Raw genomic sequence first — 24,456 nt, 5'->3', positions numbered from 1 at the left:
CGTATGAACACTATTTTGCTATTATCTGAATTCTGTGACAAGCAAAAAGTTGGTTTATTTTCAGTTTGCAGGTTTCGATCTCTGTGGTCAGTGATTTGTTGACTACATTGCTAGAAGCTGAAGATGTTTCTGCTTGTGTTCTGAATGATTATGTTGAATGGCTTACTCCAACTCAGACTGAATGGGAAAAGATGCGGGAGTCTCTGTCCAATGAGGTATGTAAACTAAAGCAAAATTGATGCATGGCAGAGTAATCTTCAGTGTTTGCATATTTTACTTGCTTAGATTTTTTTTAATTTAGGGGCCTGCATTAATTATTCTAAGCTTAAATGGAAGGTGTAAGAAATATATTATTATAAAATATACATTATAATAATTGCTTTCAACATACTCATTTGAAATATATTTTAAGTATAGCAATATTTCAGATATGAAATATACATTACATATATAATTATACATTATATTTATAATGTATATTTTATTTATGTGTATTGTAAATATATCCTTTGACAATTAATGCCATATCTAGTTTTAATTATTATTAATTAAATGTTAAATCTTCATAAAATTTTATATCAATATGGAATGAAATATTTGAAATTTTGCTTTTCTCAAAGGAAGATATACTTTACATGTTTTTTATATGTCATTACAGTGGTTGAGGAAGCCACTTCTGGAAGGAAGACTAAGTATTAATTGTGAATTACCTGGAATAGATCATAAATTTTCTATCCCAGCTAAACTTCCAAGTCATCTTTGTACTACAGCTCTGCTTAGTAGAATGGCATTATTGATACTGGAAAAGGAGTCTGCGTTTGAAAACCCTGAAGTAGAAAGAAGAAAAATTGATAATATCAGTAAGTGATAGCAAAATTAATAATAATTAAAACTGTGTGTGACAATCTATTATATTTTTTCTGTTATTGCCATTTTGCCAAATAGAAATGTGGCATATGTTACATTAAATATATAATAAAATTATATTTAAACTTCAGAGGTTAATAATGACATATTGGGATAAACAATTGAACGTCACAACCATATCTTATGATGGGACAGCACTGTTTTGTATAATTAATAGGTGCCATCCACAATGATATTTCTAGGTTCTAGGCCAGCATTCCTCAACTAGAGTTTTGTGAAACCCAAGGGTTCTGCTACATGTCACTATGGGTTCACCAACAGAATACATTTTTAATGTATTATTATACCTACGCATCTTTATTTAGTGAATTAATAAAGCAAAATCATAATATATATACACTAAATACAGTGTATTGTTATTTAATAAAACCAATAAGAGTTACCATATTTTTAGGAGTATAAGATGCACCGGAGTATAAGACGTACCAAGGTTTTGAAGAGGCAAATTTTTAAAAAGGTAGGTAGGTAGATAGAGGGATAGAGAGGGAGAGAAAGAGAGAGAAATACAATAGGTAGGGACGGAGAGAGAGTGAGTGAGTAAGGTAGGTAGGTAGGTAGGTAGATAAAGGGATAGAGAAAGAGAGAGAGAGAAATAGAGAGAGAAATACAGTAGGTAGGGAGAGGAGAGAGAGTGTGTGTAGGTAGGTAGGTTGTGGGATAGAGAGAAATAGAAAGAGAGAAATACAGTAGATAGGTAGGGAGAGAGAGACGGTAAGTAAGTAGAAGGAGAGAGAGAGAGAGAGAGAGAGAGAGAGAGAGAGAGAGAAATACAGTAGGTAGGAAGGGTGAGAGAGAGAGTAGGTAGGTAGGTAGATGTTTCCAGATGTATTTATCCATGTGCTGGAGAAGGAAATCGCTGACAATCTGCAGCACCTAAGTCTTTGTTTCTGCTGGCACAGCACTTGATCAACGTAATTCTCATCAATCAGTTAAAGAGCTTTCCAAAAGGAAAAAAGAGGTGTTTTTGCACTCTGCAAACCTCCCAAAAACGGCCCATTTTTTGCAAAAACGGGCCCATTTTTTTTAAAAAAGGCATGAATAGCCTTGGGGGGGGGAGCTTGCAGCGTGCTGCTGGGGTGGGGTGGGGACAAAAACAAGCAAAAAACGGGCCCGTTTTTGTGAGAAAAATTGCATGCATACCCTTATGGAGGCTTATAGAGTGCTGCTGGGGGGGCGGCAAAAAACGGCCTATTTTTTCCTCATTTCTGCCTCCCCAGCCCCCAGGAGCTCTCTGAAAGCCTCCATAAGGGTAGGCAAGGCCATTTTGGTGAAGGGGGCGGGGCTTCAGGAGGCAAAAATTGCTGTATTCAGTGTATAAGACGCACCCAGATTTTCAGCCTTATTTGAGGAAATACGGTAAATAAATGTATATATCTAACTAGTAACTGTTAAATTATAGAAATAAAATATATTTTTGTGTTTTTCTAGTTGTAGAACAGCTGTATGCCTTACAGTGGATTGAAGAATTAGCAAACCCATCTGGTCTGCTACTTGAATTTCTTCATAATACTGAAGTAATGAAAATTTCACATGAAAATTTCTATCTACTCAATAATATTTCTCATCTTTTACAAATATTGTTCAATAGGTAAATATTGAAAGAAAATATGCATTTCTCATAAGGATTTTATTAGAGATTATCTTGATTTTTTTATTATAAATGTATATAGTGCCTTTATATAAACAATTCTCACCTAAAATAAATACAAATGATTTTGTTGTATTAATATATATATAAGCCATGTTAATCTTAGAAATTTTGTATTCTTTGTAGATCAAAAGAGAGCGGACGACTTTGGGCTTTAACCATGGCTAAATTGATAAATGCACAAAACTTTGCACCCTGTGAGATTAAAGCACTTTTTGATTCATCTGAGAGGTATGATAGTAAACTGGGAATGCATGGAAACTATAATTTTTTGTCCTACTATTACGGTGATTAAATCAAGACAGGAAAAAGAGGCAGTACAAAATGTCTTCCATTGCAAATAGAAATTATGTTGCCATCATCATTATTGGTCTCAGTCAGAAGAAACTTTACCCCTTTCTGTAGGGCAGTACATGTGTGTATATATGTGTGTGTTTTTATATGTGTGTATGTGTACACACACCACACAGACATACATGATAGTAATAGTTGTCTATTGAATCTGAATCTTATATTAACTAATAGGTAACACGCACACACTTTCAATTCTCTAATGGCCTTTTATCCTATATTACTTAAAATTTCTAACCCTAGATCCATCACTATTTCAAATAAATGGTGCAGCTATACAAAATGTCTTACTTTTTCGAAGTTAAATATGTTTTGTTAATCATAGAGTTCTGTATATAACAATCTGTCGTCCTGATTTTTGTAATTTATCAATACAAAAACAATTTTATATTGATTCCCTGATTTTCTTTTTCCTATGAACAGCTTTTTCCCATTAACTGAAGGAAATCTGCATACACTTCAGAGTCTGTCTCCAGTTTTACCTGACGAAGATAAGGAAGAACTTGTCATTAGGTTCACAGCTAAACTAATGACATGTAATGGAACTGATCTCTTCAGTACTGAGGGTCAGTGTCTTAAATAATTTCTACAATGCTACATTGAGTTGGAAGAGGTAGGACGTTTAGTGCACATAACAACATTTATTTGCAATTGATAATTGCAAAACTATTTTAATGGACCTTGTTACTTTACTAGAATTGTCAGTATTCAGTTTTGATCACTAAACATGTTTTTTCTTATTATGCTCAAAGACATTTAATAACTTTTATTAAACTGATATTTCACACTATTCAGGAGCATTTGGATATCTTGCCATTTTAAATTCCTGCTTGAATACTCAAGATACTGATTACGGAGAACTAATGGCTGGAATATTGAAGGTCATCGTATCTTGGCGCAGTGATTATGAAGATAGTTTTCTTTTCAGCTGGTGAATTATTTATCTTATTTTTCAAAGATAATTCATAGAATAACTGAAATGGGTTTGCTCGCACTTGAATTTTATTTATTTCAGTCTATGATTTTAGTCCAATAATTGCAAGCTTGTCTTTTGTATCAGCTTTGGCAAACTGGTCCTCTATAGATGTTCTAGCATTTGAATGCATTTTTGTTTTAGAAAAGACATCGTGTGTAACAGGAATAAGAGTGCATCTTAATATACTCTTATTGTTCACAATTATAATGAGTGTTAACACTTTTTAAAAAACTTCTAGAATCCATTATTTTATTACATGTATTCCATTTTTCTTATTGAAAGCTGCCATTGCGATATAAAAGAACTTAATTTCAGTATGTACTTTTGTGCTTTGAGAATGTTGGTTTTCACCAAAGACAAATAGCTTAATATACCTCATAAGACAAGCTGAGCTGTCCATAAATCAGGTATTGTTTGTGGAGGTCTTGATGCTCTCTAAGCTTGATTGTTTGCTTGTAGATGTTTCATTACCCAACATCATGTTTTCCTTGGTTGGGTATTGAAACATCTGCAAGCAAACAATTAAGCTCAGAGAGCACCAAGAATTCCACAGTGCAGTGTTGAGCTGCTGATACTTTGGAAATACGTTTTTGTTGTTTGCATTTTTGTTTGTTTTCAACTTTCTCACCTGAATGTTTTCTTTAGTAAATGAAATCTTAACAGAAAAAAATTGAAAGTGTTGCTTTTATTGTAATACAAGCATTTGCCCTTTCATTTTAGTTTAGATTCTGAACCTTTTCTTAATTTTTTGCCCCAGCAATCTACAAGAAACAAATCCACAGCTGCTTGGTTTAAATATAGAAATGATCCGTTTCATTTCTCTGTTGCTGAAGAAGCCTGTCTCCTTATTGGAGAGTGAATGGGATTTTGTCATGTGCTCCATGCTAGCATGGTTAGAAGTAAGTAACAAACATAAAAAAGAAGGATATAGTTTCTGCATTTAAAGAATTTCCCATTCCTTGTAGGAACATTTTAAAATTTGCTATGAAAAATAATTTAATTTAATTGTTTACAGACAACCTGTGAAAACCCAGAGGTCTTTCCTGCTGCCCAGGTACAAGTCTTTGCTTCTGTTAGCTGTGACCTGAGTGCCTCTCTAAGTGCATACTTCCAGGCAACAACTCCTGAAATTGTTGAAAAATTTCCAGAAAATCTCATGTCTGAATGGCGGGAGTTCTTTTCGGAAGGCATTCATAGCTTGCTTCTGCCTCTGTTGGCAAAAATCACCCGTAAGTCTTTGACGGAGGGTAAATATACAGACAGGCAATGTAGAGCCATAACATAAAAATACTTTTGACAGGCTATTTAACACTCCAGGATTTTGTTAGTAAATATTTGATTGTAAGATTTGCAGTATAGATTTATATAGGTATATTTTGTGGTTTCCAGGATGATATAAATAAAAAATCTGCACATAATTTCAAGATATTACTTTTCCTTCATAGTTTCCATTCTACCATGTTGTTTCAGAATTCTTTGAATGCATTTCAGTTTTACTATTTCACTGGTGGCATCATGTAAAGCTATTATTTTGAAAGTACGACTGAATATTATTAATGGCACTTTAGATGAAAATCATTCTTTTATAATTTCTACTTGAATATTTGTTATAATAATTTCAGGCTGTGAATTATCTTGTACCTTCTATACAGGAAAAGAACAAGATGTAATGGAAACATCATTTCAGAACTCCATATTGAGATCTTTGGGTAAAGCTTTAACATATATATCAAAGGATCAGTTACTGAACCACAGGCTTCCTGCCAAATTTGTTGCTGGTCAGAAAACAAATCTCCCTGACAATCTACAGACTTTGTTAAATACTTTTTCTCCGTTATTACTCTTCAGAGCTAGACCTGTTCAAATTGCAGTGTGCCACATGCTAAACAAGTAAGTTATTTCCAATTTCCTTAGAGCATGTTGTGATCTAGTTCTTTTTAATTTTATCAGTATAAGAGATACTTTAAAGCTAGGGAATGTCACGATGTTAAAAGGTTTGCTAGGCCTGAACTGCCTAAACTGACACTCAAGAGTTAAACTAAGAAAGCTTTATTGCGCAGGTCATAAAACAAAATGTTATCTGAAAGTGATTTATTGCGCACGCGTTACACATTCCAAATTTTCTTCTTCTTTGTTCGGCTGCCAGCTTGGCAGACGTAGCTTTCATTATCAAAATGTAACCAATTAGTTATTTCTGTTTCATTTACTTTTATTATTTTATTATTAAAGTTTGTTTATTAATTAGAATACTTTTAAAGACTTTTATTTTTCTCAATATCTCAAAAGATATGCGGAAGGGAATCAGCCACGGTCCATTGATCTCAGATATCAGGCGTTTTTTCCCCTGACAGGGAATATAGAAGTACTATTCTTTATCACACTAAAATAGTATATATTTTCTATATACTATTAATTTCTTAATCAACCTAGGTTTTGTTTTCAGTGGAAGATAACAGAACTAGTGGTTATAACCTCAAGCCCATATAGTTCAGATTTTATATGAGCTGGATAGGGTAGTACACTATAGATATATTTATTACTGTAACCTTTTGAGCTTCCTTTAATAACTTCTTCATAGATATGGTATGTATAAGAATATGCTGAAGGAAGGAGCAAAATTAAAATATACTTCTAGTTCATTGTACTCCGAAAGTACTCTGATTGTATTCTAGATATGTACAATACGAATCTTACAGGCACCAGTGTGACTCAGTTAATCATCTTGGCCATTGGGTTCCTTGACCTGCCTCATTTATTTTTCATTCAATAAGAATCTGACATTCTTCAAAGCCAAACATAAGCATCTAATCCAGTGGTTCCCAAAGTGGGCGGTACCGCCCCCAAGGGGGCGGTGAGATGGCTTAGGGGGGCGGTAAGAGGCAAGGGAGGCGGGCGAGCGAGAGAGCTGCCTGATCCTCCATCGCTCGCCCGCTCGCCCGCCCGGGCTGCTCTGGCTATCTCCGTCCATCTGCATCCGGAAGCTGCAGCAACCTCATCAAGACAAAGTGGGAGGCGAAGGGGCCTCGGTGCCCTGCCTGATCCTCCTTCGCTCGCACGCTATTTTGCCTGCATGGGGTGCCTCGGCGGAAGCCCTTTGCTGGCGGCCAGACCTCCCCTCCCCGGGGTGACGGCCCATCCATGCTCACCATCCCAGTAGCGCTGCGGCTGCCCGGCCTGTGAAGAAAGGGAGGGAGTAAGAGTGAAGGGTGGGGAAGAGCAGCAGAAGGGTGGGGGCTCCGCATTCCACCCCACCGGAGCCTTCCCAGAGGAGGTGGGGCTGGGGAATGTGGGGCGGGGGGGCACTGTCTGGGGTTGGACTAGATGACCTCTGGGGGTCCCAACCGGCCCTTCTGACTCTGGAGACCAGAAGCAAGCAAACACACACAAACATCAAAAGTGCCTGGTTTTGAATATAATCCTCCCTAGTGCTTGGGGAAAAAATAAGAGGAACATTTGGATATACATTTTGAATTAACTTGGGAAGAAAATTGCTAAAATCACTTTTAGCTGTATTCTGCATTAAGGATTCATTCAGTAGCATTTCTTGTTGAATTAGCAGAGTAATATTTACAATAGCCAGCAAAGAAAATTTTATCTGTCTTATAATGTGCGTGGGTAGAGGACTTAGGCATAAGTGCAATGTTTGCCTGTGATTATATAATAAATTCACAGCTTATACATTTGAATTAGATGTTTTTCAATTCATGTTTAACCTATACTTGATGTATTTAATACATAAGGTGTTAATTATGTCAATGGAAGAGATAGGAAACTGCATTAGTGATATATATGTCAATGCTTTGATTTATACTAAAAATGTTTAGTTTAAAGAAGTTATAAGGAATCACAAATATGAGTGTGTAAAATGTAATGTAGTTGTGGATGACCCTTTGCATGAGTTGTATTGGGAAAAATAAAAAAAATCATCATCATCATAATAAAAAAAAAATGATTCCCCAAAGAGGTAAAAGGCTACATTTTGCTAGAGTTATTCTTTGCTTCCAAACTGTTGAGGAAGGGGATGCTGTTCAAGTTCAAGAAATCGTACCAAGAGTTTTGGTTACAGAAAGAAATTTCTGATCACTATCCTGCACTATGGACAGTGGTTAAGAAGCTCCTTGTTGCATTTCCAACATCATATTTGGTGGAACGTGGCTTCAGTGTGGTCATCCAACTTCTCTCCAAGCAAAGAAAATGACTCCAGATTACTGAATGTGGTGATTTAAGACTCCTGCTAAGTGACTTAAAACCAGACATTGGGAAACTGGTATCACTTCATCAAGCCCATCCATCACATTAAGAATTTACTGAACAGTGAAGTAGTTACTAAATTTTACTAAGTTTACTAAGTTACTAGTTACTAAGGTTCTTGATAAATGACTATCAGACTTTGAAAACCTGGTATCACTGGATCATGTTCAACAATTTTGTTGAATTAGCTAACTACAAAGGTTTTTAAATTGGATTTTGAATAAATGTGCAATTAATTGTTACCGTTTTGAATTTTACTGTTACTATCTTTATTCCTTCATGCAAACTGCCCAGTCACATGACTCCCCCAGCCACGCCCATCAAGCCACGCCCACAGAACCGGTCATAAAAAAATTTGAATTCCACCACTGGGTGGGGGGAACTGAGGATCAGTTCGTAGCACCAAGGGGGCGGTGGACTGAAAAGGTTTGGGAACCACTGATCTAATCTAATATGTATCAGCAGATATATCTTTCTGCCGGATAGAAATCCCCCACCTTCTGGAATGTAAATAGTCTAAAATGACTGGTGAATTGGTAGTTTGAGACTGGCCCTGCTCACCAAGGCAACTATTTAATAAATAACCAAGTTTGTCAGTGTAGTCTTTTAATGACTGGGTCTATCATATACCAAAAATTAATGTTTTTAATATGAAATCATTTTATTATGATTACTTCTCAAAGTCAGATAAATATTTATGCTATAAAAATATAAATAGGTTCTTCTCATTTCTTTATTTCATATTCTAGGTTAATGTCTGATTTACCTAAATTTGACAACGTGGATCTCAGATCTTATGGTGACGAAGAAGAGGAATTATTATTGTATGTTTCATTTTATATTTATGATGATTTATAGAGCTCCTTGTCTGGATGACTTTGGGCCAGTCACTCTCGCTCAGCCCAACCCACTCATAGGGTTGTTGTTGTGGGGAAAATCGGAGAAGGGAGGTGTGTTGGATATGTTCACCACCTTGAGTTATTTGTAAGAATGATAAAGATGAGATACAAATAAATACATAAATAGTTTCAACTATTTGTCTTGAGGTATTCGTAAAACTAATAAAAGTAAGATACAAATAAATAAATACCATGTTTCCCCCAGAATAAGACTGAGTCTTATTTTCTTTTAGGCCCCAAAATAAGCACTAGGGCTTATTTTTGTGGATGTGTTATTTTTTTCCCCATGTACAGGAGGCCACTTCTTCTGCTTGCTCATGGGGGAACAGGAGGCCATGTGGTGCACTAGTGCCATCACCACAAGGCCGGGCAATGGAACTGTCTCATGCATCCTACACAAGCTTACCTCAGGGCCCCTGCACGTCACCCATGCACCTTTGCTTTGCAAAGGCGGCTCCAGCAGCTCCATCCAGCAAGGTCCAGCAGGCCCACTTCTTTTGCTTGCTCGCAGCCACAACAGAGCAGGAGGCTGAAGATCACACCAGTGCCATGACCATGAGGCGATGTGGGGGGTGGAGCTGCTCCATACGCCATGCACTGGCTTACTTCAGAACCCCTGCAGCCAGGCCATCCCCTTGTGGCCACGGCACCAACACCAACACACTACTCTGCCTCCTGCTCTGTGGCGGCTGCAAACAAGTAGAATAAGTGGGCCTGCGGCCACGCAGCCTCCTGCTGCACATGGCTATTGGTGCTGCCACCATGAGGCAGGTGTTGGAGCATGGATGGCCTGGCTGCAGAGGCCCTGAGGTAATCTGGTGCAAGATGGCTCCCCTGCCTCGTGACCACTGCACTGCAAGCAGCCAGATGGAAAGGGCAGCCGGGCGTCTGTTTATTTTGGGGGTAGGGCTTATGCACATGTAAAAAGCATGCTAAGGCTTATTTTCGAGCTAGGTCTTATTTTCGGGGAAACAGGGTAGTTTCAACCACTTGCCATGTTTTTGCCACACTGCTTTTTTTTTTGAAGAAACAAAAGTAGAATTTTTTAATATCAGAAGTTAGAAACCAGCGTAGTCAGGTAAAACAAATAATATTTTAGCAATGATGAGTTTTATATGTAGGAAAAATCATAACATTAAACATTTTGTAAATGAAGAGGTTTATGTAAATATGTTAATTCCTGTTACCAAATTCCAGAATGGGCCATGAAGTCATGTTTCTGAACATGAATTTAAATCAGATTGAGATTTTTGAAGACTAATTATATTTAGTTTATGTATTAAAATGGTATGCAATCATCAGTTTGATCACTTATCTTCTAAAGTCCTAGCTCTCTCTCTTTAGGCTGGAGGAAATTATGGCCATTAGTCACGGTCACTAGAGACAAATAGAGGAAAAAATATTTTATTTGGAAAGAAATATGAGATAAAATAAACCTTCCTTACACTAATGCATTTTGGAACTTCTTGTTGGATGTCTGCACACTAAGAAAAGAATGTGCTGTAGAGGAAGAGATGAGCTTTTAAACTCATAAATGAAAAGCTATATGTGTAAGAGTTATATTAGTCTGTGTATGGATGTCATGGATGTCCAAGGATTGAAAAGAATACAATGAAATACTATGTCATGAAAGTTACTCCTACTATTACTGAATCTATTTTAAACAATAAGGTTCTCAATGTATATGTATGTGTATTTATGTATATAGAAAATAGATCATTGTTGTTTCTACATACAATATTTCCTCCCTTCATTTTATTTAGGTCCCCACCTGCAGCACTTATGACTGTTCTTACCACTCAGGAAGATTTACTAGAAAACATCCTAGAATGCATTCCAGTAGGAGAATTTGCAGAAATTCAGCCGATGAGTGATGAGTTTTGCCTTATTTTAGGATATCTTCTTACCTGGAAATTAATTCTTTCTTTCTTCAAAGGAGCTTCTTCCCAGGTAAAATTATTTATTTTCCACCCACCATCCTATGAACCCTTCAGATAGGAAATCAGTTCCATTAGAGTGCTGACCTGTGTACATAAACATTTTACTATTAGCAATAAAAATAAATTCATTGCAGGTTGTTTGGTGAGGAATTAGGAACTGGGAACTTAAAATCAAAAATATTCTCATGTCTAGACATAAGAGCACGGAAGAAAATTATTTCACACCTAGCAATAGAAAAGCAATATTGAGCTCCCGGAGCTATTTTTATTATTGCCTTGTTGTTAATAGTGAAATGTAAAACTGTTTGATAGACAAATAAAATGAGATTTTAAAATAAGATTTGATAGTCTTTGTCTGTAAACACGACACATAATCTCAGGTTGCTTAGAAGATATAAAGATATGTTGATATAATATTATATATGGATGTACAGTTTGTCCATCATCTGTACTCATGATAGTACCTGACAATTTTACCTGTTGTTATCAGGAATAAAATGCTACCAATCTTCTCTAGTATGATGTAGTACTTTTTGCATGGGTCTTACTTCAGGGGCCACAAGGGCTCACTAGATTCTGAGAGTAGAAATCAAATAAAATGAAAACATACTTTTAAATGAACCTTTCTCTATTCCATGAGGGGCTTTAGAGGCATTTTTCAGTAAGAATTCTTATCTTATTGAAATGTTTCATAATTCATGGGAATTATTTTACGTGTTATTTTTCCTCCAGCTTCGAGCTCTTTTTTCACAGTACCTTAGAAGAACTAAGAGTTTGAATAAACTATTAAATCACTTGTTCAGGCTTATGCCAGAAAACCCAACTTTTCCTGGATCACCATCAGAACTTTCAAATAAAGATGTAAAAACATATTTTACTGAAGAGCTTGATTTAGACATCAAAGGCAAGTCTAAATATTCTTAATTTTTCTGTATTTCAATATATAAGATTTTTTTTTTGTTAGGACTCCTGTAGGGTAGTCATTGTCCTCTAAAATGTTGCCCTATTTTCGGGTGGTTCAATGGCAGAACAAATACCTCCTAAAATATCCTTATTTTATATTGCAGTAATACATGAACAATCAGCACAAAATGGCTGACACTCTATGCTGAATAGGTCCCAGTTAAAACGGTTTGATTTGCCAATCCCTGCAGTGTTTTCATAGTGTTAAGTTGGCAAGAACACAGGCAGAGACCGTGAGGCAATTCAACAAGGTTTATTCACAAAGCTAACAGCTGTCAAAATACAGGAGAGAATCAGCGGCTGAGGCTGCCTGACAGCTATTTATATGAAAGCTGTCAGGCAACACAGCCAGTCAAAGAAGGGAGAATTACCCGCGTTTTAGCCAGGCCGCGTCTTAGCCAATCAGACGCGACCTGGCTGTTGCTACCGCTGTAACTGTTGCTGGCTGACTAGGGGAAGCTTCCCTGACGTCATTTGCCAGGACACTACACATAGAATTTTTTTCCCTTTGAAATTCCAAACTGAAAGAATCTCTGCATGCTTCTATATGGTCACCAACCCATGTTCAAAGCAAAATCTGGGATGATTGCCAAAACTGTCCGTGAATGATTGTGAGGCATATCACTGCCTCTAAATGTGTTGGAATTCCTAGGCCGTGGGGATGTGGATACCATTTTGAGATATAGGCAGCTTGGAATTAAAATAATGTTGAAAGCAATTCTCTAACCTTAGCTTAGAATAAGCCCTAGTGAATTTAGTAATTCAAGTAAGAATGTATACTATTTTACTCACGTTACTAAGAAATGGCAATACTGTCACCGAAAGCATGAAACTCCAGCACATTTTAAACTGGCTTTATTTCTATATTTTTTCCATTTGTCCTATAGACACACTAGCAATGTCCTCACACATTCCACATTTGGCTTGCACTGTCTATTGTATGACCTTAAAAGATTTGCCAGCTATGGTTCGTCTTTGGTGGAACAGCTGTGAGAAGCGTGTCTTCAACATTGTAGATAAATTTACAAGCAAATACGTTAGTGGTATACTGTCTTCCCAAGAAATATCTTCTGTACAGACCAGTACCCAGTTGTTTAATGGCATGACGGTTTGTATCATCTTTTTATTATCTCACTGTCTGTATGTATTTGTGTGCATTTCATTGTGTGGGTGCTTGATTAAATACAGCAATACAACTGTTTTCTGAGAGTTGATTGGAAGCACTGAGGTGATCTTAGGGTTGCTCTCAAAAATGCAGTGAAATCTGCAACCTAAGCATTCTTTTCTGTTCTAAGAAGTACCTAAATTGATTAAATTACTAGATTAAAAACAATGCCTTAGAACAGCAGTCTCCAACCTTGTTGGCAACAGGGACCAGTTTTGTGGAAGGCAGTTTTTCTCTTCCGCGGGAGGGGAGGGGGCGCGATCTGGATCCTGTGTATGCAGTTTCACTCGCCTGCCACTCACCTTCAGCTGTGCAGCCCAGTTCTTAACAGGTCATGGACCAGTACTGGTCTGCAGCCTGGAGACTGGGGAACCCTGCCTTAGAATATATGCAGAAACCTAGGTATTATTGGGTAGCGCCTCTCCTTCAAATGGCTTATCTTGTAGAAATAAATTCCAGATAACAATACAATTCCACACGTACCTACAGTATTTGGAATTATTTGATACATGCTCTATTAAATATCTAGATGCAATGAAAATAAAGCAAAAAAAGTTTATTAGTTAGAGCCCACATTTACTTATAAGAAATAAGTTATGATTACCAAGCATATGAATTGTGCTGTGATTTTTCTTCATAGAAAAATTAAGCCCATTCATAACAATACAGAATCCATTCTGCTTTTAAAAACTCTTCAATATAGTATTTACATAAGTATCTAAGTATCTTCTATCTTATAAATGTAAGAATATAAATACGTTAAGACATTTTTTATCATTTGTATAGATTTGTGTTCTAAACAATCTTAATGTTAGACTCAGATTATTAATTAAAATATTGAATAGTGAATACAGGTAGTCCTCGGATTATCCCATTTTTTTGTCGCTAAGTGAAACATTTGTTAAGTGAGATTTGCCCCATTTTACAACTTCATGCCTCAGTTGTTAAGTAAATCACTGCAGTTGTTAAGTTAGTAACACCATTGTTAAATGAATCTGGCTTTGCTTGTCAGGTCACAAAAGGGGATTGCCAAGCGGCTGAATTTTGATCACATGACTATGGGGAGGGTGCAATGGTTGTGTGAAAAACTATGATGAGTCACTTTTTTCTGTGCCATTGTAACTTTGGTCACTAAAGGAAATGTAAGTTGAAGACTACCTGTATTATGGAATAGAAAGTATAACTGACTATTAATACTAATTCAGCCTTATTTAACCCAGTTTGAACATCTTTAAGTGGAAAGTGCCCTTGTGATTATGTGATTAATATTCAATGACTTGGCAGTACACCTTATGACCGCAGTGTACATTTCAACTGTTCTTTCCTATCTCTTCCATCTCTGCCCTTTTAGTTGTGCTGTACTCCCACCTGTTCCTACCAACCTTTGCCATTTTCTTCTTCCTCCTGCTGCTGCCAAGGCATGCTCAGTCAAGGAAGGTGTTGGGTGTTGCATGGCCTCCATGAAGCCTTGTAAAGCTTTAGGAAGGCAACACAAGGATTAACCACTGCCTCAGCTGGGTAGAAGGAAAATAGCAAAAGTCAGTGGCGGGGGTAAAGGGGTAGATCGCAGGGCAACCAGGAGAGAGATGGGGCAGGAAATAGACGAATGGAGTTGAAGTTCAGGTCAGACAAGGTAGCAAAAATGAAAGGAGACCCTTGTCGAACTACTTCAACTGGAACTGCCATCACTAAAAGGTAGGGTCATGTGATGGTTCACCCAGTGACTATTTCGCTTAGTGATGGAAATGTCGGTCCCAATTAGGGTCATTAAGCTAGATCTTGAAAGTAAACAGTAGGATCAAAACATTGTTGCTAAAATAAATGGTAACATTTTTGTTTTTACAGGTAAAAGCTCGATCTGCCACTCGAGAAGTCATTGCTACTTATTCAGTTGATGATATATTCATTGAACTGATTATACAGCTTCCCCCAAATTATCCTTTGGGCTCCATAGCTGTAGAGAGTGGGAAAAGGGTTGGTGTAGCAGTTCAGCAATGGCGCAATTGGATGCTGCAGCTTAGCACTTACCTCACTCATCAGGTACTTTTTCATATACAGTCTTGATTCTGGTCATATGAATTAGATCTGCTCTAAATTATTGTATTGTACTGCTCTAAATTATTGTATTGTATTGTATTGTATTGTATTGTATAAATAAAGTACCTGAACTACTTGAAAGGTTAAAAAATTGTCTGTGACTCAGAGCAGTACTTGTTGGAGAGTTTATAAAGCAGTTGCATTCTTCCCAGATCACATACTATATTTTTGGACTATAAGGCGCTCTGGACTATAAGACACACCTAGCCTTTGGGGAGGAAAACAAAAAAATCTGCCTCCCAGCAGAAAACAGCAAACAGCCTGGTCAGCTTCAACATAGCCTGATTTAGCACAAGCAGCTAATTGGCAGTTGGATCGGCCTCCCTGAATACGGACAATCAGCTGTTCCAGGCTGCGGGGATCACCGCCTTCGCGAACCCCATTTTCACCCTCCATGCATCCTGTTTGGCGGCAACGATCCCCGCTGCCTGGAACAGGCCAAAAATGGGACGTGCAGAGGCCAAAAATGGGGCGCGTGGAGGAGACAGCGATCCCTGCAGCCTGGAACAGCTGATTGTCAGTATTCTGGGAGGCCAATCCAACCGCCAATCAGCTGCCCGTGCTAAATCAGGCTATGCTGAAGTTGACAAGGCTGTTTGCTGCAAGGAGGCAAATTGCTGAGAGAAGAGGCCGGTGGTGGACGGGGCTTCGGCAATATTTGCTCTAAAAGCCACACAGACATTTCCACTTTTTTTTGGGGGGGGGGGGGTGCATCTTATAGTCCGAAAAATATGATAACCTATCTTCAGTGCTGCAACAATATCCCAACAAAGTATATAGTAGGTCAAATTGATTATTCAACACATCAACACTACATAAAAACCTTACTATATATATATAAATATTATATACTCTATTATGAATTATATTACGTGCATTTACAGGAAATTGTAAAAGATGGAAAACGGGGATAAAAATTTCACTGAATTGTGATATTGCACAAAGCTGAAATGCATTATTTTCCCAACAGAATGGAAGCATTATGGAAGGGCTAGCATTGTGGAAAAACAATGTGGATAAACGATTTGAGGGCGTTGAAGACTGCATGATCTGTTTCTCAGTTATACATGGCTCCAACTACTCCCTTCCCAAAAAAGCTTGCAGAACATGCAAGAAAAAGTTCCATTCAGCCTGCCTGGTAAGTATCTTGACTAGTTATTATTTCTGAAGGAAAACAAGTCTGAAATGTATATGGCTTTAAGGCTACTAGTATTCATATGAACATTTAATAAATAGCTTAATAAAATAGTTTGTTAATTTTGTCTAGAGAGTTTTTAAGCAAATTCTAGGAGCCTTTAAATTGAAATAATTTGCTGTTTTCAGAGTGGCAATAGAAGTTTTTATTTTTCAGGGTTTTTTAATACCTTTGATGTAGATCAGAGCTTAAAGGAAACTGGTTTGTGAAAAAGAGTTACTATTTCATGGAGTGGCCTAGTATTATTGTAATGAAAATACTTCGTTATAAACAGGCACATAATATTTATCTTTAGAGATAGATTTAAAGATGCCATAAAGTATTCAATCTTGACTGGCTAGTGTTTAATTGTAAATAGTAAATGCTAGGCTATTCTTAATGTTTGCTTTCTAAATTTCTCTAGTACAAATGGTTTACATCTAGCAACAAATCCACTTGCCCTCTTTGCCGAGAGACTTTCTTCTGATATACATCATTTTTCTGCTTCAGTGAGCCTAAAGAAGCAATTGAAAACCATCATACTTGGACTGAGCAGTAAAATCTTAAGTTTTTCCCTTACAATAAAAAGTTCAAACAGACTGATCATTTATTAATATTACTTATTATCTTTGCATTAAAATATTCAGATGTGAAATGATGAAATGGGTGACATGTAAGTTTTTGACCTCTAGCTGTTTCGTAGTATATTCTGTTTTACATAAGCCCTGTTAAGGTCGAAAGATGTTTAGCAGCATGAAGAGCACTTTAATCGTTTGTTCAATTAGAGAACATGATTAGAATTGGTATTAAAGGTTCAAAATGAGAGGGATATACACACACTAGGGATACCCACATATGCATCTGTGGTACTGATTCTTAAACTGTATGTTGAATTTGAGGTAGCAGCAAACAATATTATGAACCAGCTAGCGCAACTTACAGCAGTTGCTAGTACTGTAGTAGGGAACAGTGATGTGCAAAAGATTTTGAATTTAAACAAGTTTGAAACAGTTCCAATCGTATTTTAAGTATTCTTATCTATTGATATTCTAAACCTGAAACACTTTGTGTGAAATTGAAATAGCTATTTCAGAGTTGAAACAGCTATTTTTTACTTAAAACTTTCACATGCTTGTTCTTATTTTTACCAAGCCAACATGGAATACCAATAAGTATTCTAAACTTGAAACATTTATCGTAACTTTGAAAAAGCGATTTCAAACTTGAAACAGCTATTTTAACCTAAGCTTTGCAAGCCACAGAATATGCAACAAAAAACAAGAGAATTAACTCCATGCTAAGTTCATCATTCAGAATCTCAGATGATAAAAAGAAGCAACTTAGGACAACAGCCACAATTTCTCTCCTAGATATCTATATGATAGGAACGTAACAGTTTATGCAGTATTTTATTGCAGTATTCCAAGTAAAATCTTTATTGTCAAAATTTTGATTTTACACATATGGAAATAATATGCATATTTTTAATTAAGATAATGTGCTAATGTGTGCTGGTTGACAACATCTAGGATCTAATCTTAATTAAATGTAACTCATTAATCCAAGATAGCATTTTAAAGCAAAGAGTCTACTATATGAAGATTCCTCTAGAAGCCAGCTTCAGGATTTGTAGAATTTCAGAACGGAGAGATATTCCCTCCCTGCTTGTCTGGAAATTACTTTACTGCCATTTAAACCACATTCCTGTAATATTTTAATAATTTCATCTGCAATTTAAAACAAGAGATTATCATTTAGTTTAGAACCATCAACTAACTTTACTGTTAACCTAACTGAATCTTTGGGATGGGTGGGAAGAGATGACAGTGCACTGGAGCCATTTCCATGTATTTTACCTCTATATAATAAAAAGAAATTTAGCCTATTTCTTTAGATCTTAATAGCCTGTGCTGACTACAACCTTGTGAATTCAGTGCAGGATAAATAAGTTAATCAACCCAATGTATGAATGTCAGAAAACTAGTCCCTGTGCTTTATTTCATTTTATAATTTATCTCTACATTTAAAAGGGAATCTATAGTAATATAGATAACAAAGCTCCTGCATCTACTACAATCAAATTTGAAATAGAATTTTTACCCAGGACTCAAAGATTTTACATAATTATTAAAAAGTATTTTGCACGACAACCATCCCAATATTTTAGAAGAAACAGAGATATGGCTACCTGGATTATTTTCTTTAATTGTAACTAAATAAAACAATCCTCTTGCCGATAGTAAGTCTGACACAAGTGGAAAGAGTCTATCCATAACCTCTCTGCCATTTTTACCTCCAGCCCAGGCTGCCTCTAGTCCATGAGTTTGTATCTAGAACAAATAAAATATGGAAAATTGAGCTGAAAGGTCATACAGAAGACAGGGTAGACTTGTTCAAAGTTATTTCAAAAGACAGGGCAAGGAAGAATAATAATGCATATTTCTATTGGACATTACACATGTTTAAGAATTGTTCCCCAGTTCTTGTTCTGTGTTTCTTGTGAAGATTCTTCTTCAGCTGTTAGATGCTGCAATAGTGGATTTTTTCAATGGACAGGGAGTTAGATCTCCAAGATATAGTCAATGATTATATTCTATGCTTCTATGGAATTGGGATTAAACCACAAATATCAAAAGAAAATGTAGAAACAAGCAAAAGCATCGGTGAAGGATGATAATGTTCTATATGTAAGTAATTGTTTAAAAATGCAAAAGCTGGAGTGTGAAATAATCAATTTCCAACTAATTGATCTTTTTTTAATACTAATGATACTTTGCACAAGCTGTAAATTATTGGTAATTAGTAAATTGTTAATTAGTATTCTTAAATCTCATGATCATACCTCAGCAGAAGGGGTTACCACATAAGGTGGGTTAAATAACAGCAAATCAACTTTTCCATGTAATCGTGGCGACAATCCTGTTACCTGAACATAAATAAAAACATTAGCATTTATGTAATGCATACCATTATGTAGGTTTACTACAAAAGATATTGAAAGATAGAGATTCCTTCTTACAGATTCATAATCTAATTCAAAGAAGAAACAAGGAAGAAAGTGAAAAGCAGGTATTGGGAGAGATTTTACCAAGCATATAAATTTTGCCAAGCATCTTATTCCCTAATTACTTGTCTACCAGTGCTTATTACAGGAAAACTACAATGTTTAAAATATATCTATTCAATACCAGCTTTCTGGTCTTTTAAGTTTAATAAAATTAAAATTTATCATGTAGCCTAAAAATTGGTTTATTATACATTATATAATGGATAAAGGACCCTGCATATAATAACTTTATATCATTCACATGGTTTAGATAGCTCTACTGCTAAGAAGTTTCACTCATTCTACACCCAAGCTAGAATACAGAGGTACCAAGCAACGCTAACATTATTCAAGCTAACATACAGTGAGTCACTTGAAAACAATATCAGAGCAGCACAGAGCACAACTTGTATTATGAAATCAGCCGTGTTGTGGCCTGCCGCTGGCCCCTCCAGCAGCCAAATCAGAGGAGGAGGAGGCATGGGAGTCGGGGTCCGCATAAAGGCAACCTGAGAGCTCCAGGGGGGAAGAGGGAATGGAGCTGGCAGAGAGAGAGACAGAAGCAGAGCCTGGGCCGTCCGTCAGCCCTCAAATGAAGAGTCAACAGCCCCAAGGTCTGGAGGTGGCTGATGAAGTGGAGGAACAGCTGGGTCCAGTGCCTGACACACAGTTGCGCAAAAGGCAGAGGAGAGGAGAGCAGTGGAAATCTGTGGGCTGATCCTTGGGAAGGAAGAGCCACCAATACTAGCAAAGCCCCACTCTAGCTCTGGGGATAAATGTAGGGGGAGGAAATGAATAGATGTGGCAGGCAACTATTCATCTCCCTACTTGACGGACTTGTTAGCCTGCAGTGAGAGAGAAACTTTTTGCCAGGGCTGCTGGCGCTCCTAATAAAGTAATATTTGAGTTAACTTCAGAGGGTTTGTCGTGTTTGGGGAGCTGAGTCAGAACACGCTGACTAGTACACAGGCAAGAGGAAGAGTTTCATTACTTCTAGACATTCATGTTATAAATAGCCATTCTTACCCTAACATTTAACATAAACAATGTTTGAATATTGATAATGTTTTAAAATTTGCTGACCAAAACAATTAACTATAATTTATCTTACCAGGTCAGTAATTACTGGCTGAATGTGAACACTATTTTCTCTAGCTGTCTCTACTGTGCATAGACCAGCCACAGGGTTGATATCAGTACACCTGTATGCACAAAATTATATTTTGGTAAACAGAAGCTATCTTTGGTTACCTTAGAAAATAATTGGTCAAATATAATTTCGATCAGATATTTGATTGCACTGCCATCTTGAGTTTTCTGATGCCTTCCACAGATACCCCCAGTTTCTTGAAATACACAAGTCCTTGGTTAACAACCACTTGCTCAGTGATCAAGAGGCGTTTCGTGTGCTGCCTGCATCTCACAGATGACGCTTTTCTTGTTTGCAGTCTGTTTTCTGGCATGCTGCAGACCAATACAGTCTACACACCGGAGGTTGGGGACCCCTGATTTACAATAGCACTAAACAAATGGAAATTATGACTGATTTTCAAAATTCCAGCCATCTGATTCAGTGTAGTGCCTTTTATGTGCTATACCTTAAATGTACATGACTGCATGTCAGAAAGTGCTACTGTATACATATGGAGGACACATTAAAGTAGATAAATATTGGTTTCTAAAACAACAGTGAAACACAAGCAACAGTTCTGAACTGAGCCATTATCTTGTAGAACTGTCAGATATACTATTTAACACCAAATTGTATTTCTTTTATCTAATTTTTTTTCTGAGCGAATAATTACATTGACATAATCCAAATTTACATCTAATAATAGTTCATATTCACATTCCAAAGATTATGCTGCATTATTTAAATAACAGTATGCATCAGAAGCACCTTATTTGTTGCTTACCTTATATAACTCAACTGGCATATAAATACTTACATGTAAAATGCTTTGGATCCAACAATTGAAGCTAAAAAAGTTGAAACTACTCCAGATCCAGATCCTACTTCAAGGCATATATCAATGCTAAATGAATAATAGTTCAGAGATTAAAATGAGAATTACAATGTAACATACAAAATATACGTGGTTTAATGTATACATTTTTGAACTATCAGTTTTCAAATTAAAAATTAGATCCAGCAGACAATGAATAATGTCATTTGTAAGTTTAATAAATGTAATCTGAAACTATAAAATAATTACAAGATCCAATCTGGGTCAGTCAATCTCTGGTTCCAGTGACTGACTCAGATTGGATTTTGCAACGTTATCCTGAGACAAGTATATTTGCCTTCATTTGTAAAAAAATCATTACCATAATTGTGATTTAAATTAAATAACTATATTTGTATGCTTCCCAGAGCTGTTCAGTGTTGGGTGGCATCCAACCTTTAATACATTATTGTATTATTACTATTATTCAACTTTGCTGATTTCTCAGACTGATTAAAAATTCTACCTGCAATGCTATTTTACACATCAATAAGGAAACATGTTATATTTACGGGTAACCTATATCTAGAGGCTTTATAGATTTTATTCTATTTATGCCTGGATTTTACTTGTACATTAATATTTTAGAGATGTTTATTTGCTTTATTCTTAGTCCCTGCAGCTAGGTGCAATTCTAGCAGAATCAAGCAGCTGCGTACGCCCCCCCCCCCACCTTTCTTTATAAAGTTCATCTGAACTCTTCTCAGCAAAAAATATTTTCTGTCACTTGATGCAAAAATGGCCAAACAATTGTTCTGCAACGGAACAGAATGCAGCATGTACAGTAGATGGTATATGCAGCATACTACTTTGGAAAAGATACAGATAACAGGCCACAAGTTAAGCAGAAAGTTTATACATTATGGTGAGTTCTATGTTATTTCATAGATTACAAAAATCTCCTTTTAAGTCAGGGGTGTCCAAACTTGGGAACTTTAAGACTTGTGGACTTCAACTCCCAGAATTCCCCAGCCAACCATGCTGGCTGGGGAATTCTGGGAGTTGAAGTCCACAAGTCTTAAAGTTCCCAAGTTTGGACACCCCTGTTTTAAGTGAATTGGATTCCATGTAGCTTCTTGTCCAGTCTTTCCCCATCCCCACTTTTCTGTCAAGCCCTGCCTTTTCCTGATGGTTTCCCTGTCAAATGTTCGTCCCTGACGAACCTTATTTAAGCTTTCCAAGACCAATGATAACTGGGTGGTCTATTTACTCTTTTAATCGTCTCATATATGATGAGTACCAGTTTAATTCTCCGGGACGTTCATTTCTAGCTGTATTTTTTTAAAAAAGCGGTTTATTCAATGTGCACCGTGGATCTTATGCACACCTCAAGCCAAGTGTACACATTTCGTTAAACTCGACTATGCAAATTGCGATGCGCAGCAATGTTTCCTATTGCTTGCCAAGCCCGCCCGCGCGCAGTTCCCCGAACTCTTCTCTCGCTTGCGCAACGCCGCCGATCGCCGCCTCACCCGGCGCTTCTCAGAGCTTCGGCATCCCGCTCGAGGGCGTCGAGCAGCAAGTAAGTGTCTTCAGCGGGCTCGTAAACCGCGCTGAAGGGACCCTCTGGACCCACATGCTGGTGCCGAGGGGTTGGGATCATCGCCGCCGCGGGTTTTCTCTCGGGCCCGAAGGTGAGCCTGAAGCAGCCATAGACCGGCAAAAGAAAAAAAAATACAATTTCTCGTTATTCCCGACTTAGCGAATTGCACACCTCGGCCAAGAGAAAGAAGGAAAGCCGCCCCCCTCGCTCCTTTCACGCCTGCGCTTGGTCAGAAATGCCCAATGATCGAGGCAGAGACGCTTAAAGCCCGCCCCTTCCAAGGAACAGTAGCCACCGATTCGTCGGTCTTAGAGATGGAAAGGTCGCGTGCAGTTAATAGCTGCTGTTCAAGCTCACCCTTCGAGAGAAGTTCCCTTATCTGTTGTGTAGCAGTTTTATTTTATTTTTTATGTACTTATATGCCATTTTTAAATTATTTTTATAAATGACCACTTCATGATTTCTTGATGGAAACTTAATATATACTATTTATGAGTAGTTTAAAACTGGTTCGGGATGCTGTTAACACTTTAGAAAAGCTGGAAACCAATGACACAATATGGGAAGGATGTGTTCTTTCTTTATTTTATACTGAAGAGATGCCAGAGAATGTGTATATGAGCAGATGATCTAATATTAATTGCTCTCCTAGCCACAACTGTTGCCTGTTCTTCAAGCAAGACTTGTGAGTCTAGGAGGACCCTCAAATTGTGCACGAGGTCTGTCTGGGGCACTGCTATTCCATCCACAACTAAAGATGTTAAACTCCTGGATTCAAAAGCTGCACAAAACCAGAGCCACTCAGGATAGTAGTGAATTTCTTGGAAAAATTATTCAGATGCCATGATGTATCTATATTTACAAAGATCAAAATCCTGTAGGCCACAGTGCATGGAAGTAAAAGTTGAATTTGAAAAAGCAAAGTAGAGGGAATATTGACACTTTTGGAACTTTGTTGTGGGAGAAGACTCCTGAGAATATAAAATTATTTTATTTTATTTTGTACACATTTATCAAAATGCATCTGCCTTATGAAATCTATAATGCTGGAGAAGAGAAATGGATGATCAGCAGCAAGATGGATGGACCAATTACATTTTTGATGGGTGCACCTTTGGGACATCTGAAGTAACGGTTGGGAACAGATCATCCTGGAGAAAGTCTACTGTGTAGGTCCTAACAGTCAACACTGTCAATGCAGGCCATCTATATTTTGTATGTCTATAGATAAAATGAAGCTGCATAGATAGTTCTTGACTTATGACCACAATTGAGCCCAAAATTCCTGTTGTTAAATGAGACATTTGTTAAGTGAGTTTTGCCCCATTTTATGATCTTTCTTGCCTCTGTTATAAAAGTGAATCACTGCAGTTGATAAGTTAGTAATCCGGTTGTTAAGTGAATCTGGTTTCCCGCATTGACTTTGCTTGACAAAAGGTCGCAAAAGGTGATCACATGACCCCGGGACAC

At 37.1% G+C, this 24,456-nt stretch overlaps 2 protein-coding genes across 3 annotated transcripts in view; one reads left to right on the top strand and one right to left on the bottom strand.

Annotated features, from left to right (window-relative positions):
* Window positions 1–16,990, top strand: part of LTN1 (listerin E3 ubiquitin protein ligase 1) — a 33,939-nt gene extending 16,949 nt beyond the window's left edge. Inside the window, exons 15-30 of the mRNA XM_081950765.1 lie at window positions 65–215; window positions 659–860; window positions 2,356–2,515; window positions 2,702–2,806; window positions 3,350–3,492; window positions 3,722–3,857; window positions 4,660–4,801; window positions 4,918–5,131; window positions 5,555–5,792; window positions 8,903–8,977; window positions 10,816–11,002; window positions 11,725–11,896; window positions 12,843–13,063; window positions 14,966–15,160; window positions 16,188–16,355; window positions 16,816–16,990. Of these exons, the coding sequence (XP_081806891.1) occupies window positions 65–215; window positions 659–860; window positions 2,356–2,515; window positions 2,702–2,806; window positions 3,350–3,492; window positions 3,722–3,857; window positions 4,660–4,801; window positions 4,918–5,131; window positions 5,555–5,792; window positions 8,903–8,977; window positions 10,816–11,002; window positions 11,725–11,896; window positions 12,843–13,063; window positions 14,966–15,160; window positions 16,188–16,355; window positions 16,816–16,878 (2,572 nt within the window). The 3' untranslated portion in view covers window positions 16,879–16,990. The remainder of the gene's footprint in view (window positions 1–64; window positions 216–658; window positions 861–2,355; window positions 2,516–2,701; window positions 2,807–3,349; window positions 3,493–3,721; window positions 3,858–4,659; window positions 4,802–4,917; window positions 5,132–5,554; window positions 5,793–8,902; window positions 8,978–10,815; window positions 11,003–11,724; window positions 11,897–12,842; window positions 13,064–14,965; window positions 15,161–16,187; window positions 16,356–16,815) is intronic.
* Window positions 16,991–17,798: 808 nt separating this feature from the next.
* Window positions 17,799–23,286, bottom strand: HEMK2 (HemK methyltransferase 2, ETF1 glutamine and histone H4 lysine). 2 transcript variants are annotated; one of them, XM_081950767.1, is made up of 6 exons: window positions 22,916–23,286; window positions 21,387–21,473; window positions 20,549–20,639; window positions 19,234–19,317; window positions 18,685–18,721; window positions 17,799–18,118 (listed from the first exon to the last, which is right to left on the bottom strand). In XM_081950767.1, the coding sequence occupies exons 1-6, from the start codon at window positions 23,044–23,046 to the stop codon at window positions 18,012–18,014; spliced, it is 537 nt and encodes a 178-aa protein (XP_081806893.1). In that variant the 5' UTR covers window positions 23,047–23,286; the 3' UTR covers window positions 17,799–18,011. The 2 variants fall into 2 exon arrangements, with proteins under 2 accessions (XP_081806893.1, XP_081806892.1); XM_081950766.1 differs by having other exon boundaries at window positions 18,580–18,721; window positions 22,916–23,227.
* Window positions 23,287–24,456: the final 1,170 nt, after the last annotated feature.

The sequence above is a fragment of the Natrix helvetica genome, assembly GCF_964273705.1.
Source record: "Natrix helvetica genome assembly, chromosome: 4".
Lineage (NCBI taxonomy): Eukaryota > Metazoa > Chordata > Lepidosauria > Squamata > Natricidae > Natrix > Natrix helvetica.
Note: the sequence above shows the minus strand (reverse complement) of the source record. Positions and strands in the feature narration are given on the sequence as shown.